Source organism: Oculina patagonica, chromosome 3 (assembly GCF_052425735.1).
Source record: "Oculina patagonica isolate OP01 chromosome 3, crgOcupat, whole genome shotgun sequence".
NCBI classification, from domain to species: domain Eukaryota; kingdom Metazoa; phylum Cnidaria; class Anthozoa; order Scleractinia; family Oculinidae; genus Oculina; species Oculina patagonica.
This window is the reverse complement of record NC_135760.1, coordinates 10,642,644-10,659,903: the sequence shown is the minus strand read 5'-3', so window position 1 is coordinate 10,659,903 and position 17,260 is coordinate 10,642,644. Positions and strand designations below refer to the sequence as shown.

The following is a 17,260-nucleotide window of genomic DNA, read 5'->3' as shown; positions in this document are numbered from 1 at the left end:
AGAATGCTGAGGGTAGCATGTGATGGACAACTATCCCATCCAGGGAATATTTCCCGTCGCTGTATCCTACAGAGAGCGATTAAAATCTTGTAGAAGTGACCTTAGATGCAGCATACAGTTTAACATTTTTTTTTTCTTATTAGGTTCTCGCTATTACAACTCCGGACCAGCCATTCCTCGTAGCAACAATACAATACATTTAGTCCCGTCCGGTCCCCAAGGGACGATCGTGTCACCAGCTTACGAGTTTCGTCACGACGGTAGAGTTACTGAATGGGAGTTTGAAGGAGCAAAGACTGGAAACGTGAGATTACAGGTGGGTTAGATGATTATTATGAGTATAGCTTTGCAGCTTTATGGGAGGCGCGGTGCCGTTTTGGTTAGCGCGCGGCCACAACTACGCCGGGGTATGAGTTCGAGCCATGGCTGGGATTCTTGGACAAGACACTTTACAAGGCAAGCGTGGCCGAGTGATTTAGGGCGCTGGTGTTGTAATCCGGAGGTCCCCGGTTCAAGACCCCCCCCCCCCCCCCCCCGCCACTAGCTGGATTTGTTTCTCGGTAGTCCCGAGTTCAAATCGTCGGTCACGCTTTGTATATAGCCAGCTGGTTTGCCTCCTGCCAGTTGGGATTTTTAACCATGTTATCATACAGGGGGGAGTAGCAATACTCCTAGTCGCTCAATGCTACGGAAACTGGGACAAGCCCCAGCCTGATGGGCCTCCTACCAAGGAGTTTGCCTTTATATTTTTTTCTATGTTATTACTCCACACCTTACGCTCTGCCCATTACTCCAATAAGAGTCAGGCTAAAATGCCAAAAAGAGTAATTGTCACGTTGCTTATCAACGCCATCGATTGATACTTGTTCTATTGATGGTCTAGACTTGAATAACATTTTGTAAACAATTTTGTTTTAGGTGTTCCGTCCGCGCTGTTTTAGTGGCGAAAAGTATTGTCTATCAAACAAGTCGTGTGTGCCGGAGAGTGACATGTGTGATCCCACCAACAAGAACAGGTGTCAACCGTCGGAAATCTTCTGCGTTTTCAGACGGCGCTGCATAGCCAACACTACAGAGACCAGGAAAACGTGTGCACCTCTTGTGCCGTATCAAACGGACGCGCCCAGGGCGGATTACGAACTCGTTTCAGAAAATCGAATCACGATCGACACACTGGGGCATCACATCAAGAGCTTACCAACAGAAGAGCAGATCTCGGTAAAACAAGGGGATGTTCTCGGCTGGATATCTGAAGGAGGGGAACTTGCTTTTAAGGTGATAACACCCGCAGATGGCGCAGCGTTTGAATTCGAGTACAACAGCAATCCAGTACCAGGAGACAAACTGCTTAGGTCAAGCAATCCCAGCATGCACCACAGGCACTACATCATGGCGGCGCATTACGTCCACGCCGCGGACTTCGTCATAAGACATCTGTACCAGTCCACTGGTGTCAAACACGTGACGTCCAACGTCACGCAGACCGTGCTTGTGGCCATTGATATTCCCGTGGCTGATGACGTCACGATGTCGCATCGTAGCATCGTGAATACGCATGACCCTGTTGTATTTGATGTTCCTTGGCATTCTGGGTCGAACATTACTTACATCTGGGACTTTGGAGACGGAAACAAATTACGCACGCAAGTTAATTCAACTAGCCACACGTACACATCCCCTGGTACCTATTACATCACACTGATCGTGGCGAACTCCGTAAATCAAGTTACTCTACCGTCGGTCATTGCTGTGTTCGACTTTATTACTGGATTTAAGTTCTCAAAGCCCATCGAAGCCAAGGCGGTTGGCTTGATGACTGAAATCGAGTGGGAAGCAGCCGAAGGTACCAACATTACTTATGTGGTAGACTTTGGAGATGGAAGCGCACGATACGAAGAGGCCACCACACTTGAAGAGAGTCGAAAATGTGCCACCACTCATCTCTATTCGGCTGTCGGGAATTACACCGTCACTATCTTCGCCTTCAACTTGGTTGGACCGAACATTTCCATAAGTTCTCAGGCTCTGGTAGAAATTCCAGTTTCAGAAGTGGTGTTCAGTCTCCCCGCTGCGCATGTCACACAGAACGTGTACTTCGCCGTTGGTGACGTAGTGACTGTCCATCGAGTCGTGCGCAATGGCACTAATGTCAAGTGCTCGTTCGACTTCAAAGATGGCACACCGCCTACAATAAGCACCGAGTACTCTACAGCCCATGTTTATAACGACATAGGGACGTACAAGGTAGAAATAACGTGTTACAACGCGGTGAACTCCGTCAAACGGCTTCTCAACGCCACTGTAGTGATACAGAATCTCGAGAATATCACAGGACTCACTTTAAGTGCCAGTCCAACCACTTTTGGCACAGACTCGGAAATTTTAGTCCAGATGACAACAGGAACCACCTTCTTCTGCACCTTAAACTTTGGAGACGGAGAAACACTCGAAATCGACCACACCCATCTCGGAGAGGTGCTGTACCATCGGTACTCAGAAATTGGTTCTTACAATACTTCCGTCAATTGTCACAACCGCTTGGGCAGCGAGGAGTACAAACTCGTCGTTGATGTAGATATTCCCATAAAAGACGTAACTGTTACAAGTGAAAAGAAGTTCATCCGGGTACATGAAAACGTCTCCGTAGACGTCACAGTCAGAGAAGGTTCCCGGATACAATATGTGTGGGACTATAGTGACGGCAGCCGGTACACCGCATACCGCGCGCTGGCGCACCCAGACGAGCTGGAATCCAGAATGCACGCGTTTACTGAAGATGGGAACTTTCCTGTGAAAGTCACAGTTAGTAATTCTCTTTTTGCAGTCTCGATGAACTTGCCTTATGCTTTGGTGGTAGAGTATCCAGTTGCAAACATTTCTCTGTCTACAAACAGCCCAATAAGGCTTAATCCTGGCCAAGTCATATATCAATTAAGCGTATTAGCCAATGTGACGCCTCCAACAGATGCAGTTTGCGTTTGGGATTTTGACGACGGATCTAGTCTAACAGATAAAAATCCTTTTGACATTTCACCCGTTCGACCCTATGTACAGATGCACACGTTTGGACAAGAGGGAGTTTTTACAACTTGGGTGAACATTTCCAACAACGTCAGTAGTCTCGTGTTGACAGCAGATATCGACGTGCAAGAACTTAAAAATGTCAGTATCAATATAAGGCGACTAGAGGATGGAGTGCTGACCCACGGCTTCGGAGAGGTGAAAAACTTTTTCCGTTCCAAGGAAAAGGTATTTTTCAACGTAACATCTCAAGCGAAAGACAACAGTTATGCCTGGGACTTTGGTGATGGTTCGCCATTGCGTCTCACATCAGAGCCCTACACGTCACATAGTTATAACCACTCTGGGACATACGAAGTTGGGGTTACTGTGGACAATATTTTAGCAAGTATGCATGCGACTAAGTACATCACCATCGAAAAAGCTGTCGGAAAGATATTGATCAACTCCAGTTATCCCACGTACAAAGGTGATCCGACCCGTTTTGACATACATATCGAGGAACTTGGAACAGACACTTGCCTGAAGCTAGACTTTCATGATTCTTCTGCGATGCTATTAGGAGAGAAACGCTGTAGTAATAACACATTCAAGTTTTTTCACGAGCTGACCGCCAACCAGACACGAGTAAACGTCAGCCATACTTATGTCGATATGGGATCGTACCCCGCGAAGCTAACGGCTTACAATACTGTGTCGAAGCAGATTGCAAGCACTCTTGTGAATATCACGAGTAACCCATGTGATGTACCCACAGTAAAAATTGTTGGCGAAGATTTACAGGATCCACCCGAGAAGATTCAGAAGTCTGAGATGCTGCTTTTAAAGCATCAGGTCAGCTACAGATGTCCTGTGGCGGCAAGCCTCGTGTTTACATGGGGCGTGTTCTTGGTGACCCGCGACAATCCGAATAATGAGAGCACACCATTGGAACTTCCCGTAGAACTCGTGCATATTCTCGATGTTCCCGTCACGCAAGAAACTTTACAGTCAGCAGATTTGCTGATAAGGGAAAGAAAGCTTCCGTTCGGCTTCATCAAGTTTAGCCTAAAGCTTGGCTTCATCGGAAAGGAGGATCGAGATTTGTCGGAGATCTTCGAAACATACAGCTGGTGGATTGAAGTAAAGCGGTCAGACATGTTCGCCGTGATAAGAGGTAAGGGCTGAAAAGCAAGGAGCTTTACATGTACAGTCAACTCTCTCTAAAACGGACACCGTCGGGATCGGTTCCAACAGTCCATCTTAGAGAGGTGTCCGTCTTATAGAGAAATTAATTACGAGTAAAATGACTGAAAAACGGCAGGGACGGGACTAACACAAGGTGTCCGTCTTAAAGGGACTGTGTCACGGCTAAGTTAATCTTATGTTATTCATTTTGCCAAAATTCCAGAAATAAGTGAAAGAAATTAATTCTATGATTCTAAATGACAAAACCATAGTTCATTGCAGCCAAATGTGTCTCCCGGGCGTCATAAATTAAAGTTACAAGCAGACAAGATTAACTTTGAAAACTGTTCCGCCGGACCATATTTCAAAAGCCCAATCAATCCGTTTCAATCTTCACACTTTTGGCCTCCTCCTTCTTTTCATTTGTGTGTTATTAAAAACTCCTTCCTGTTTTAGAGGTATTTATCATTAAACAAATTTGATGGTCATTTCCATGCCTAAGTTGGCTACCGTGACACGGTCCCTTTAAAGAGGTGTCCGTCTTATAGAGGTGTCCGTTAAGAGAGAGTTGACTGTACAATGGTTGAGTTTAGTTTCCTACCTCAGTGCCCTGCCTTTACGATCAGTTTACTTTTTATTTTATGAGTTGAATCCCGTTTTCTCGAACCTCTAAAAATAGGAAAATTGGATCGTGAACTCGGGAAATTCACGAAATCGGAAGCAAAATTACTGTGTTCCTAAAAAGGGTAGGGAAACGACTTTTGGTCGAGTTTTTGGAAGGTTCAAGAATTCGAGGGTAAGAGATATTAGGATTTCACTGTATATGCACTTCTTCCTTTGAACCCTAGTGTTTTTTTTAAGGCAGGCGTACTACCCTTAAATTCTTGACAGTTGGTCTGGTGTCCCTGTGGACCTTATCAACTTCATTAATGTAATTGTAGATGGTACGCCAGCTAATCCACTGCTAAGAGCGGTGATGTTGTTATCTTATTATTATCTATAAACTTGTACAATGTGTGTTTTAGTCACAGCTCTAGATCTTTGCATGTGTGGAAATGTAGTGATGCAGACAAACATAAATTCAGTATGTCGAGAATTGGTTCGAAACTAGGGTTCCTTATGTAGAATTCTTGGAGCCCCCTACCCTCATGGTCTGTCACCGATTTTCAAGTCACCCAGTAACTTAGGTGACTTGAGAAAATACTGGGTAATAAACTGTGATAGACGAGTATCCCCATTCTCGTCTCCAGAGCCGCTTGTCCCTCTTAGCCAGCTGAACCTGTGCACGAGAAACAAGTTGCTCTGGGGATACATGCTTTGATTGGCTACATCTAACCAAAGGGGGTTTCAAATCAAGCCAATCAAATCAACTGTCTAAAACTCCAGTTTAAATAAAGGGATTTAAAAACAGCTCATTTTTTTGGCGTTCCTTTTGTTAAAATACCAGCCAATCAAATCAAATCATGTGTCCCCAGAACCACTTGTTTCTCGTGTACAGGCTCAGCCAGTAAAAAAAAAGGATAAGCGGCTTTGGGGACGAGAATGTAGCATCCATCCATGCTACGGAACGGAGCTGAAGCACTAGCAGTGAACAGCAGATCTCTTCCGAGTTTTTCGAACTTGAAAAAAGCTGTGTCTTTTCATGCTTCTCTTTTTAGGCAGTGTGAAACGTTCTGTTGGCTATCAGTTACCCTTGACTCTGGACGCGTCAGATTCAAAAGACCCGGATGTTCCTGGTGATATGACCGGTATCACATTCACTTGGATGTGCAAAAAGAAAGAAGAAGGTTTCCCAGAGTCCATTTCGTTTCAAAGTGACAGCGGGGGCTGCTGGGAGAATGGAACCTATGTTTTCGGAGGGAACAACAAAAAAGTTTCCGTGTTTACGGGTGACTTCTACCAAAATGCACTTTACGATTTTAGAGTTATAGTAAGTAAGGAGACGCGCAGGGCTCAGTATGACCAGACAGTGGAAGTACTTAGAGGACAACCGCCTACAATGGTGATAAAGTAAGTGTATCCTCGTTCATGCGACCTAAAATAGGGACTAGCTATTTAGCACTCAGTTGATGTCGCGAGACAATAGCGAGACACCTCATGACATATCTATACCTCGTAACACTCAGTTCATGTAGTGAACACTAAACAGCGCTAGCACTGTGGGTAGCCTAACTAGCGCTCCCGCAAGCCTGAATAGCACTACAGTTAGCCTAAATAGCGTTCAGTTAGCCTAACAAGCACTCCGGTTAGCATAGATAGCACTCCGGTTAGCCTACTTTAGCTTGTGTTGCTTGCAGTAAGCTTTAATAATAGCGAAAGGAAAAAAACAAACAGAATTCTGGTAACAGGTCGTCGGTAACTTAGTAAAAAGGTAAAGGCAACTTTATTTATAAACGGTTTGTGTTTAAAGCTAGAAGCTTGTGGGGCCGTGTATATGAAACAAATACTGAACAAATATAACATAACATGGTTAAAAATCCCAACTGGCAGGAGGCAGACCAGTTGGCTATTTATAATTACAAGCATGACCGAGGATTTGAACTCGGGACGACCGAGAACAAATCCAGATAGTGGTCAGAACGGGACTTGAACCCGGGACCTCCAGATTTCAAGTCCGGCGCTCTAACCACTCGGCCACGCTGCCTCCTGTGGATATCATTCCTGCTTGGCATGTCAGCGACCGGGGTTCAAATACTATTGGTCTCAACTTAAGTTTAGTTGCTCCATGCGGCTGACCACCACCCTGCAACGTTCAATACTCTTCCTCTAATAGAAGTTTGAATGTTTTTTACCGTTTGCCCACCAGGTATGTGTTCAATGTACTTGAAAAGAAAAATCCTTTGGAAAGACTGATTGTGGAAAGCCTGTGCATCGACTGTTCGTCTAGTGACCGCCTGGGGTATCAGTGGACACTTTACTTGTTAAAAGAAGGATTGAACAGAGATGATGACAGCGCCTGGGAGGAGAAAACAGACTGGGTAGACTATACACAAGCTACTGGACTTGAAGCCTCGAGCTTAGTCATTGAAGCTGGATATCTGGAGCCTGGCAAAGAGTACAGGCTACAGCTAAATGCTTGGAGACCAGGGGGGTACCCAGGGGGATATGTGATTGAAGAGATGGTAATGAACATTGCCCCGACTGGGGGAAAGTGCAATGTCCCTGTTTCAGAAGGGTTCGCTTTGGAAACGCAGTTCAACGTCACATGCGAGGGCTGGACAGATCCGGATAAACCTCTAACATATTTGATAGGTAATGTGAATAAACAAATTCATACATTCTAAGGCGCAAAAGCTCATCTTCCCCAGGGGAAGGAGGGAGTGCTTATTTCTCTCAAGACTTTCGAAAAGGGGCTGATTAGGAAGGGGGCTTACGGCAATTAGATATTTACAGGAGCGCCATTAAGTTCATGGTCTGTCCCCTTAAGGTGGCTCGACCCAGTTTTTTCTTGCGATACCTATCCTTTGACCCTCACTATGTCAATACATATCCACTATTCACATGATACACATAGACTGAACTGCATACTTTGGGAGTCGTCCGGTGCCGCCCTCCCTCCCCCCGCCCGCCCCCCCCCCCTCGCGCTCGCGGTCCCCCCGCCACCCCGCTGCCCTCGCCTCCCCGCCCCGCCCCTCCCACTCGGGGCTCGGGCGCGGTCCGCGGTCGTCTCCTCGCGCCCTCTTCGTGGGTCGGGTGTGGGCGGGTGGGCCATGGCTCCTTCGCCCCTCGGGGTGGCGGGCCTCCCATCTCTGTCTGTCTCGCCTCTTTCGCTCTCTGGCGCGTGACGTAGGGTCTCGCGGGGCCGTCCCGCGTCATGTCCGGTCTCTCCCCTCTGTTTCGTCTGTTTCCATTGATTGTGGATTCCTCCCTGTGGGCGGTGGTTCGGCTGGGTCGAGCACCTTAAAATTGGCTCGAGCGCCGAAAAAAATTATAAAAGAATCTCCTGAATGTTTATTTCCGTTTCATAACACATCTGTTGAGTTTTAATTGCCGTACTTTTTGGAAATAGTCAGCACAGCTCCTTTTTTAACCGTCTTTCTATATTTTCCAGAGCTAAAGAATGGCGATGAAATCATCCCACTGTCTGCAGGCCTAGAGCCCAAGATGACAGCTATTTTTCCTCTCGGCAAGCCGGAGCACAACTATACGATTGAAGTCAGAGTGAAAATTATGGACAATTATCTTGGAGCCAGCGAGACCAAATTTAACGTGAGGGTAAGAGCGAGCTGTCATCTTCATTATCATCATCCGCCTCCGTCCTTCTTATAAGATAAGGGACACTTACTCAGAGACTTAAAGGACAGTGCAGAATGCAATATGGCCAAGCAATTGACTGCATGATAATAATTTTCCAGGAAAATTTCGCTTTACCTTTCAGTCTGAAACGCTGTTTCATGTGTACTTGTAACATGTTGAATGACCAAACGTGACAACTAAATCACGCGACAACGTTCATGTTTATTTGCGAGCGGCAACTTGAGATCTGTTTTTCACGTAGGAGTGTAGTTTCAATTAGAACTGTTCCCGCAAGAATAAACAAATAAGAAGCGAATTTAGTGGCATTCTCAGATATTTCAACTTAAATGTTCGGATACTTTTTAGTGGGTCTCCATCAAACACCACTTGTGTTCCTTCCCAGGAGTTCCTTACGCTTATCTTTGCAACCATAACAACATTGTTATTTGCTGGTAGCAAGACACTTTTGTTTCCCTTGCAAATGCTGTAACATGATACTTTTGTTTTTCACGGCTACACCGATGGTAGTTGTCTTGCTTTTAATAATAAAGTCAACTATTTCACTTTAATTTAATAAAGTTGTGGTTTTAACTGCTTGAAAAACGTTTTTCAAAAAGTAAAGAACAAATCAAATAAAAAACAGCACTTTCGAAAGGCTTTTTTAAAGCGCGGTACAGCTAGGGTATTTGTTCCCTTGTTCTTAGGAGTTTCGCGCCGAAAATCCCGGTGCAAGTTTTTGCATACTTAATTACGAAAGCGCTGTGAAAGTCTCAAATCTAATTTAATTTGTTTACGGTTTTAACTTGGCTCCACGAAGCCTGCATGAAACCTACCGCAGAACACGTGATACACGCAATGTTCCTGAGGATATAACGTAGACTAATCTGCGCATGCGTTTGGCACAAAGTTCTTTGCCCTAGGAAGAATAGTACCACAAGGAGAGCAAAGGGTTTTCTAAAACAAATATATACCGTTGAAATCTTCATATGAAAGTAACGTAGATATGCTCCGCGTTTTACCTGAGGCGTATTGTTAGGTGCTCCCCACCCCCATCCCCTCCACAGGAATAATTAATTAATTAATTGATATTAGTTAATTAATTGACTATTAAAGTTTACACCATAGCGCCTTGCGCGTTAGTGGTTTAGTGGTTTAGGGGTTAAGCGAACGACAGCCCCAACAAACCATCACAATAGTGCATTCTGCACTAAAAATGACATTGGCTGGCAGTCTTTATTCCTGTACACTCTTTTTTTCTATAAGAATATTGTTTTTCCGGTCCAGGCTGAATATTCTTATTTTTCTGTCGATTTTAAGCTGAAAATATTCTTGTGAATATTCTTAGATTAAATGTATGACCGTTTCCATTTTAGAATGTATTGGGGTATGAATTACAAGTGTTTGGCGTATAACTTCTTGCAGAAATGTTTATATTAGCATCAAACATATTGGCTAGTGCTGGTTTTGTTGTTTTTATTTTTGGCCAGGTTTGCCGTTTAAAGAAAGGAAGAATTTTACTGAGTTTTAGATGAAAACATACATTTGTATTGAATTTCCAAATTTCAACACACAAATTATATTCTTTTAAAAATCTCAGCCTCCGGTTTATTCTTAAAATCGTCTCAAAATTTCGCAAATTACGACCTCGCTATTTAGTCTTAAAGAAACAAAAAAGAGTGTATTTATAAGTAACGCAGGATATCAAAACCGAAGCAACTCGGTCGTTTAAGATAGAAGCGAAGTTTCCGGGTATACTTTATTCTAGTTATTATTATTCAGGCAAAAGAAATGAAACACGACCAGCCTTAATCTGATTTTATGTTGTTTTCTTCTTTTTTTTTTTTTCAGGTTCTAGAACCAGTCTCGGTTGATTACGATCAAGTGTTCGGAGACATGCAGAGTGCCGCGGGTGACGAGGGAGGTGATCAGAAAGCAATTCAGCTCGCTGGAGCAGCCAGTTCCGTGTTGAACGCTAAGGCGGGAAAGGGTGGAAACGACAGCTCGGCAGCAGATGAACGAGCCGCGGTAAGAAACACAAGATGACGGAAAAGGAACGCATGCACAGTCTTTTTGAATACTGAATAGTTGTTTGCTGGCTCATTCTCGTCCCAACCCTTACCAAATCCACGTTCTCTTCTGCGTCGGCCTCCGGCTGGTCCCGGGCGCGCGTCTCCTGTTTCCCTCTCGCGTCCCCTCCGGCCGTCCCGGCGCCGTCGGGGGGGACTGCTTCCTGGCTAAATAAGACTAACACCCAAATTTAAATCCCGTGGGCACTCCTCAGGCGGGACTTTTTTCCGTTTAAAATTCTAACCAGTGGCCATTGCGAACGACATTACAGTATTTTCTGTAACTATTTATCACCCCTATTAAATAACTTTCGGCTTCCCGCTCCCTAATCCCGGCCGTCCTGGTGCATGTACCCGTCGTTTATTTGACTCCTTCAGTTCATGATTCGAGCCCGGTTTTCATTAAGCAACGGTTTTTATTCATTATTTTCGACAAAAATGTATCTGGCTTCTGGCTAATGTAGTCAATAAACTCAACCGTATAATACCTTCAATAAATACCCGAGAGGCCTATTTGCAACTTCACCTTGGAGACCCGGTACAATCTATGGGGGACCTTTTTCTGCTTCGTTTGCCGTTACGAGTGAGACTGGTACTGACAACAATTGCTCCAGCCCTTGTTCGTGTAAACGATACAAGTTACCGTATTTTCTCTATTAAACGCCGGGCCCCGAATAAACGCCGGGTCTCTAGCTGTATTTGAAAATAAACCTCTCAAATATTTATTCAAATTAAAGTTTAATATGCTTTGGAAATATTGTCTGCATATATGGCTGTCAAAAATAATGAATAAAAATCATTTCTTAGAAACATAGGGCTTAAATAAACTGCTGGAATCAAATAAACGACCGGCTTTATCGGGCCAAGCTTAAAATACGGGAGAAAATACGGTATTATACCCGGAATATGACCGCGAAACAGTCCGCTCGTGCAGTTATCAAAGTTTGCACAAACCAACAGCACGTTTGCTTCACTTAAAACTAATTGTATATATTTGTTCTTTCAGTTCCGTGGCAAAGTAGCGGACCAGTTAAGTCAGCTCCCTGTTAAAGATTTTGACGGTGTGGCGATGAAAGGAGAAGCACTTAACTCATTGACACAGGCAACCGGCGAAGTTGATGAGGATGCTCAGGTGAAAACATAAACTTCAATTTTAATATACATTCTTTGAGGTTAAAATGAATAGTTCAAAAGTTTGCCGAGGTATTTAAAAAAAACCGTTATAATCAACAGAACAAAAAACTCCTTTTTATAAGAACGCGTAAAATTTGGCTTAGCCTGAGGATGTTCTTATTTTAGCCCATGCATTTTCTTAAATTTTGGGGCAAATCTCAGCCTCAACGTTCTCACAAAAATAGTACATGCAGGATGGTCAGGCAGGTATCGAAAACACTAAACAAAAGGCCAACTTAATGAGAACTAGGCCAAATTTTTCGAGCTGCACAAACCGTGACCAATTTAAAGAAAAGAGCAATCCATCATCTGCTTATTTGTACGTTCTCCTTTTTTTTTTTTGCCCCTGTATGAAATATCTGCGTTAATTATCCAACTGCACTTAGTAGAGCGCAAATAACGCGAGAAACGCGTCCCACAAGACTTGTTCTTTGGGAGACCTGATGAACAGGTTAATTCCTGCTAAAGTCAGGAATTGCTGGTTTTCACTGACACGTCAGTTACGCTACTGTCATGTCACGCGCTGCAAAAAAATAAATCAAACGCTATTGAGTCAAAAAAAATCAAAAATACCTTATTTATTCGCTTGTGTTAAGGTTTAACCACTCGCATCTCCCATGGAATCGCGAGAGGGGGGTTGAGGAAACGCGACGTCACAGCAGTTCCACTAGGCGTTTCCAACAGTCGGTCTCCCTCGTTCTCTTCGTGCAGTATATGCTTTTCCTTGGAGTCCGACTGACTCGAGTGTCCAATACGTCATGGAACGCTCCACTTAACGGTGCAAATAACGTAACAAAACGCGACTTAACGCGAATGTTTGAATTCGCGTATCAACGCGTAATTCCTATAATAAGGTATTACAGGTTGTAACAAAATACTAGATAGTCTACGTGTCCAAGTCTCAGGTCTGTACGATATTTCGTACTCGAGTTATCCGTCAAAATGTTCCACACAAATTTAGAGAGCACAGTATGGAAACGCCATGTTGGAGCCCTCGTTGTCTGCATTTATCTACTACTAACACTCGACACCACACTAAGCGATTTCACAAACCTCGATTCTTACATGCTAATGAGAATCATCGTTTAATGCTAAGCGAGCCTGGGACCTTTTTAGCCTTACAAAAGAAATGGATACTTTGAGAATGCGTCCAAGAAAAATTCGAGACGACGAGACCGCTGAAATATGGCTTGAAAATTCTGCTAGACGCACATTTTTTAGAAGATTGTTCACCACCGCTTAAAAATAGCTCAAGCAAGTTCAAGTTCTGTTTGCTGTCGTTTACCATATCATGTGAGACATAGGTCGAACGCACGCTGGTTTGAAAACAAATCAGAAATCTCTATTGGTCTTTATCATTAGCATTTAACGATGCTCATTAGCATGTAAGAGTCGAGGTTTGTAAAATCGCTCTAATAGAATGTCTAATAATATTGCGCAGTGGAAGATGATGAGTTGTAGCTGTCTTACTGCCTTTCTTTCTACTCGTGCACGTGTGGGTGTCGAGAAACACTACACAATCACTGACACGTTTGTACGTGTTTTTCGACAGAACGCTACCGTGAACGCGTTAGGTGAGATGGGTGACTTCCTATCCAGTAGTGACAGTGCACGTGACGTGGAGAATGTAGCGAACAGCCTGGGATCTGCTATTGGCAACGTTGTAGGAGCCTCAATCGACTCGTATCAAAAAGCCGCGAATGGGACTTCCGCGGGCGATCCGGTGAGTACTTGTACGGAAATTTTTCCAGAACCTCCAGTCTTTTGACAAGTTGACGTCGAATTGTTTAAAATAATGCCTAAATTCCAAATTTCCTATTTTATAGAACGAGGGAGAAATACCATTTAAAGGAGCTACATCACGAAGATTTCGCAAATTTTTGGTCCAAACTGTTAAATTAGTGGTAGGCAACTTAACCCATAAAAAACATTAGCTTTAAATATCTAAAGGAAGATATAACCTTAATTTGCGGATAGAAATCAAGCTACGGCTATTAAAATCGATTTTGTTTGGAAGACGCACGGAAACAACTTGAAAAGTTTAGCCTTACTTTCTGAAAATGCAATCCATGTCTATGGCCGAGCCATCCGCAGCCAAAGACGCTCGTTAACGGTCTCAGTGCTCTAATATAACAATTTTTAATTAAAAATGGACCATTATATTTAGGTTTCCTGCCACACAAATATAAATTTTGGCTGTTCAAAAATCTGGTAAAATCCGTGACAAAGCCCCTTAAATAGAAACAAAAAATGGAAAAGGTTAATATGGCTTTTAAATTTCCCGCGAGCCACCATTTTGGATTTTATGACGCGTAATGGTTGCCCAATTGTTTCACAAAAAAGATCTTCTGCTTCCTAACAACAGCTACTCTCCTTTCATTTTCACTCGTAGAGCAAAAGTCAAAACAACACCAAGAATGCCCTCGGTGTAGTGGACAAGGTCAGCGGTGCTCTCCTAAAGCAGTTAGCGGCTGGGGACAAACCTAAATCGATTTCATCGCCAAATTTGGACATGTCTGTTGGCAGAAAGACTCTAGACAGCATCGGTGGAGCCGACGATGACGAGGATGCCGAAGAGGGGGAGGGGATGGGGGGAGTTAGACTACCTGACCCCATGGCGCTGTTTGGAGGAGCCAACGCCTCTGTTGATGAAGGAGCTACCAGTGCTATTGGTTCAACTGTTAGTAAAAATATTATTAATGCTTTTATTGTTAGTTTTATTAATATTATCATCAGTAGTAGAGCAGTTTTCAATTGAGTGTTGTAAAACCAAAACCAAAGTAATTACTCTGGCCAATCACAAAGGACACAGAAAATCCAGTGAACCAATCAAAACTCGAAGCAAATACGTGTAGCTGGCACGAAGCGCGGGAAAAAGTGCCCGAGTGAGTCACGATTGGTTTTGGTTTTAGTTCTGATTGGCTGAGAAAGTGGCGAGAGATTTTTAAGCCAATCACTAATCGAAGTAATACAAAACCAAAGCAAACGCAACTTACTTTCGACACTCAAGTGAAAACCGCTCTATCAGAATAAGTAATGTTATTTGAAACGAACGTGAATTTGCAAGGACCACCGAGACAAAATAGAAGTACCGGATTTTTGGGGGAATTACAAAAAAAAAAAAAAAAAACTTTGTCGGGACAAATGAATTTAAAAAATTCCCCCCCCCTAAAAACAAATTTTCTCAAAAAAAAAAATTTAAGGGAGGAAAAAATTTTTTATGGAAAAGATGTAACCCACAAAAGGTACCTTGCTCCAAAGTAAGGCTTTATAACTCAGTTTGTAGACCGACGCACCGGTATCGCGGAGGTCATGGGTTCAAATCCCGTTATAAGCTCTGAATGTTTTTAGGCTTCTTTACCCCTCACGTTAAAGATCATGTAATTGCTTATTATTAGTATCATTATAACTGTCATTATTAGTTAATTATTTTTATTTAGTCATTTTGCTCGGGATGGTTCTTTTTGGCGTTTTCTTTATTGTTGGCTGTTCTCCATCCTCTCGTCATTCTTATTCATGTTTGCATACTTACTACTTACTAATTTCTTTTTTTATAGAAGTAAACGGATGTATTGAAAAAGCAATCTTGGTATTAAGTAAATACTTTTGGAAAATGCGTTACTTTATAAGAAAAAAAAAAGGGAGAATTAAAAAAAGGAAAAAAAAAAAGGGGAAAAAAAAAAAAAGAAATTAAAAAAAAATTTGGATAAAAATATATAAAAAAAATGTTTATAATAAATAAAAATAAAAAAAATAACGCGAAATTTTGAAATTCGCGTTAATAAAATGGAACGTTAATTTCCTATAATAAGGTATCCGAGATGTCAGTCGTCAGTTCAGGATAAGGAGACGATTGGCTGCCAAGTGATTAAACTACATTTGCTTTCGTTTATTATCGTCTTAAAATAACTACTAATAGCTTGACTTGCCTCTCCTCTTCGCTCATGCGCAATACAACAATAGGTGTGCAATGCGTGTATACAGAAAGACTGGTATTAGTTTGCATTTACTCAAATATCTACAGTTCACTTTCTTTTTCTAACTGTAAGATACGTTTTCTTTCCTTGTACTTAGTTGTCAGCCATGGATAAGAATCCGTTTGCTTGGGATAACAGCTCAAGCGATTTGAATTCCAAGACAGTGGGTTTATCACTCACGGATGGTAACGGCAAACCACTTGACTTAGCAGGACAACAACTAGAAATGTTTGTTCCTCGGAATCTCAAGGTAAACCCAGTAAAACCTATGGAGCTTAACCACTTTGCAGATGACGATCCGCCGATGCGTGTGCATAAATTCAATCGCTCCAGCATCGAGGCGGCCATAGCTATAGAGATGAAATTCTTTCATCCAGACATCAAATTCATGGTTGCAGTGAGGTACGACAAAAAACCGACTGCGAACCATTACGACTTCGGACATAATTTCCCAAGTCAGACAGAAGCGAAGAAAATGAAGAAAAGGCCTCATCCGTTTACCTACGTGATCCCACATGTACTAATCAACCCTCTGTTGATAAATGGTCAAAATGGCAGCGATAATGGTACGGATCTGGCCACATTGCTAGCGAATGTGACCGCCAAGCAGTTTTATTTGGGCGTGAAAATCATTAACAAGGATGACTTGAGTGGTGATGTGAACACGAGCTATGCACTGCGCATCTACCTGCCTTCATGCAAAATGTTTAATGAAGAAAAGAACACTTGGACAACAATAGGCTGCAAGGTATGAAAGTCATTTTATGCGGCCTACCTTTTTTAATAAACTTAACGTTATTAGCTTATGACTTGGTCTTTGTACGAATCATTCTAAATTTGTCCCAAACATCGATCGCTTAAAGTATCTTTTCGGGTTTGTTTACTTCATATAGCAGGTAAAAGTCACTTACCGTGGTCTATTGAAAATCTGCGAATATGATGGACTCTCTCTCATCGCTTTCTACTTATATTAAATTGAACACGATCGCTTAGCTCTTCAAAGGGGCATTTTTTCTTAATGTTTTAAAGTTTCTACTAAAACAATAAGACTACTCGCCCTCATTTCTATGAGCGATAGTCATCTCGGCCGCGTCTCGTTGACTATTCGCTCAGAAAACTCAGGCTGGGAGAACCAATCAGATTCGCGGATTTCCAAATGAGCACGTTGAGTGTCTAATAATCACTTTTAGTAGAAACTCAGCTGTGTTCTAATGGAAATCCGCGAATCTGATTGGTTCTCCCACTGATTTCTATTCGTCGATAGAAAACAGTCGCGCGCTCGCGTAGCTCTTTGAGCGGTAAATTTTCTTGATTTTTGTCTCCAAAGTGCACAATATTGAAGGTTTTGGACTGCAATCCTTTAGAGTTTCTACTAAAACAATTAGACTACTCGCCCTCGTTTTCTATGAGCGATAGTCAACTCGGCTGCGCCTCGTTGACTATTTGCTCATAGAAAATTTGGGCTCGTAGTCTAATTGTTAAATAAACTACGTTTGTGTGGGCTTTTTTAGTGCAAAGGAAAACCTTTCTCAATTGTTGGCTTACTTGTAGGATTCTGATCACTATCCTTTTTCAGTATTTGCTAAAACAATTAGTTCAAACTAGATACAAACACCGAAA

The 17,260-nt window shown here is 42.7% G+C and overlaps 1 protein-coding gene across 1 annotated transcript in view; it reads left to right on the top strand.

Moving 5' to 3' along the window:
* Window positions 1-17,260, top strand: part of LOC144646491 (polycystin family receptor for egg jelly-like) — a 34,786-nt gene that overhangs the window by 5,010 nt on the left and 12,516 nt on the right. Inside the window, exons 6-15 of the mRNA XM_078506090.1 lie at window positions 144-316; window positions 919-4,177; window positions 5,847-6,198; window positions 6,995-7,440; window positions 8,240-8,403; window positions 10,273-10,449; window positions 11,497-11,622; window positions 13,216-13,386; window positions 14,056-14,343; window positions 15,738-16,388. Coding sequence (XP_078362216.1) covers window positions 144-316; window positions 919-4,177; window positions 5,847-6,198; window positions 6,995-7,440; window positions 8,240-8,403; window positions 10,273-10,449; window positions 11,497-11,622; window positions 13,216-13,386; window positions 14,056-14,343; window positions 15,738-16,388 — 5,807 coding nt within the window. The remainder of the gene's footprint in view (window positions 1-143; window positions 317-918; window positions 4,178-5,846; window positions 6,199-6,994; window positions 7,441-8,239; window positions 8,404-10,272; window positions 10,450-11,496; window positions 11,623-13,215; window positions 13,387-14,055; window positions 14,344-15,737; window positions 16,389-17,260) is intronic.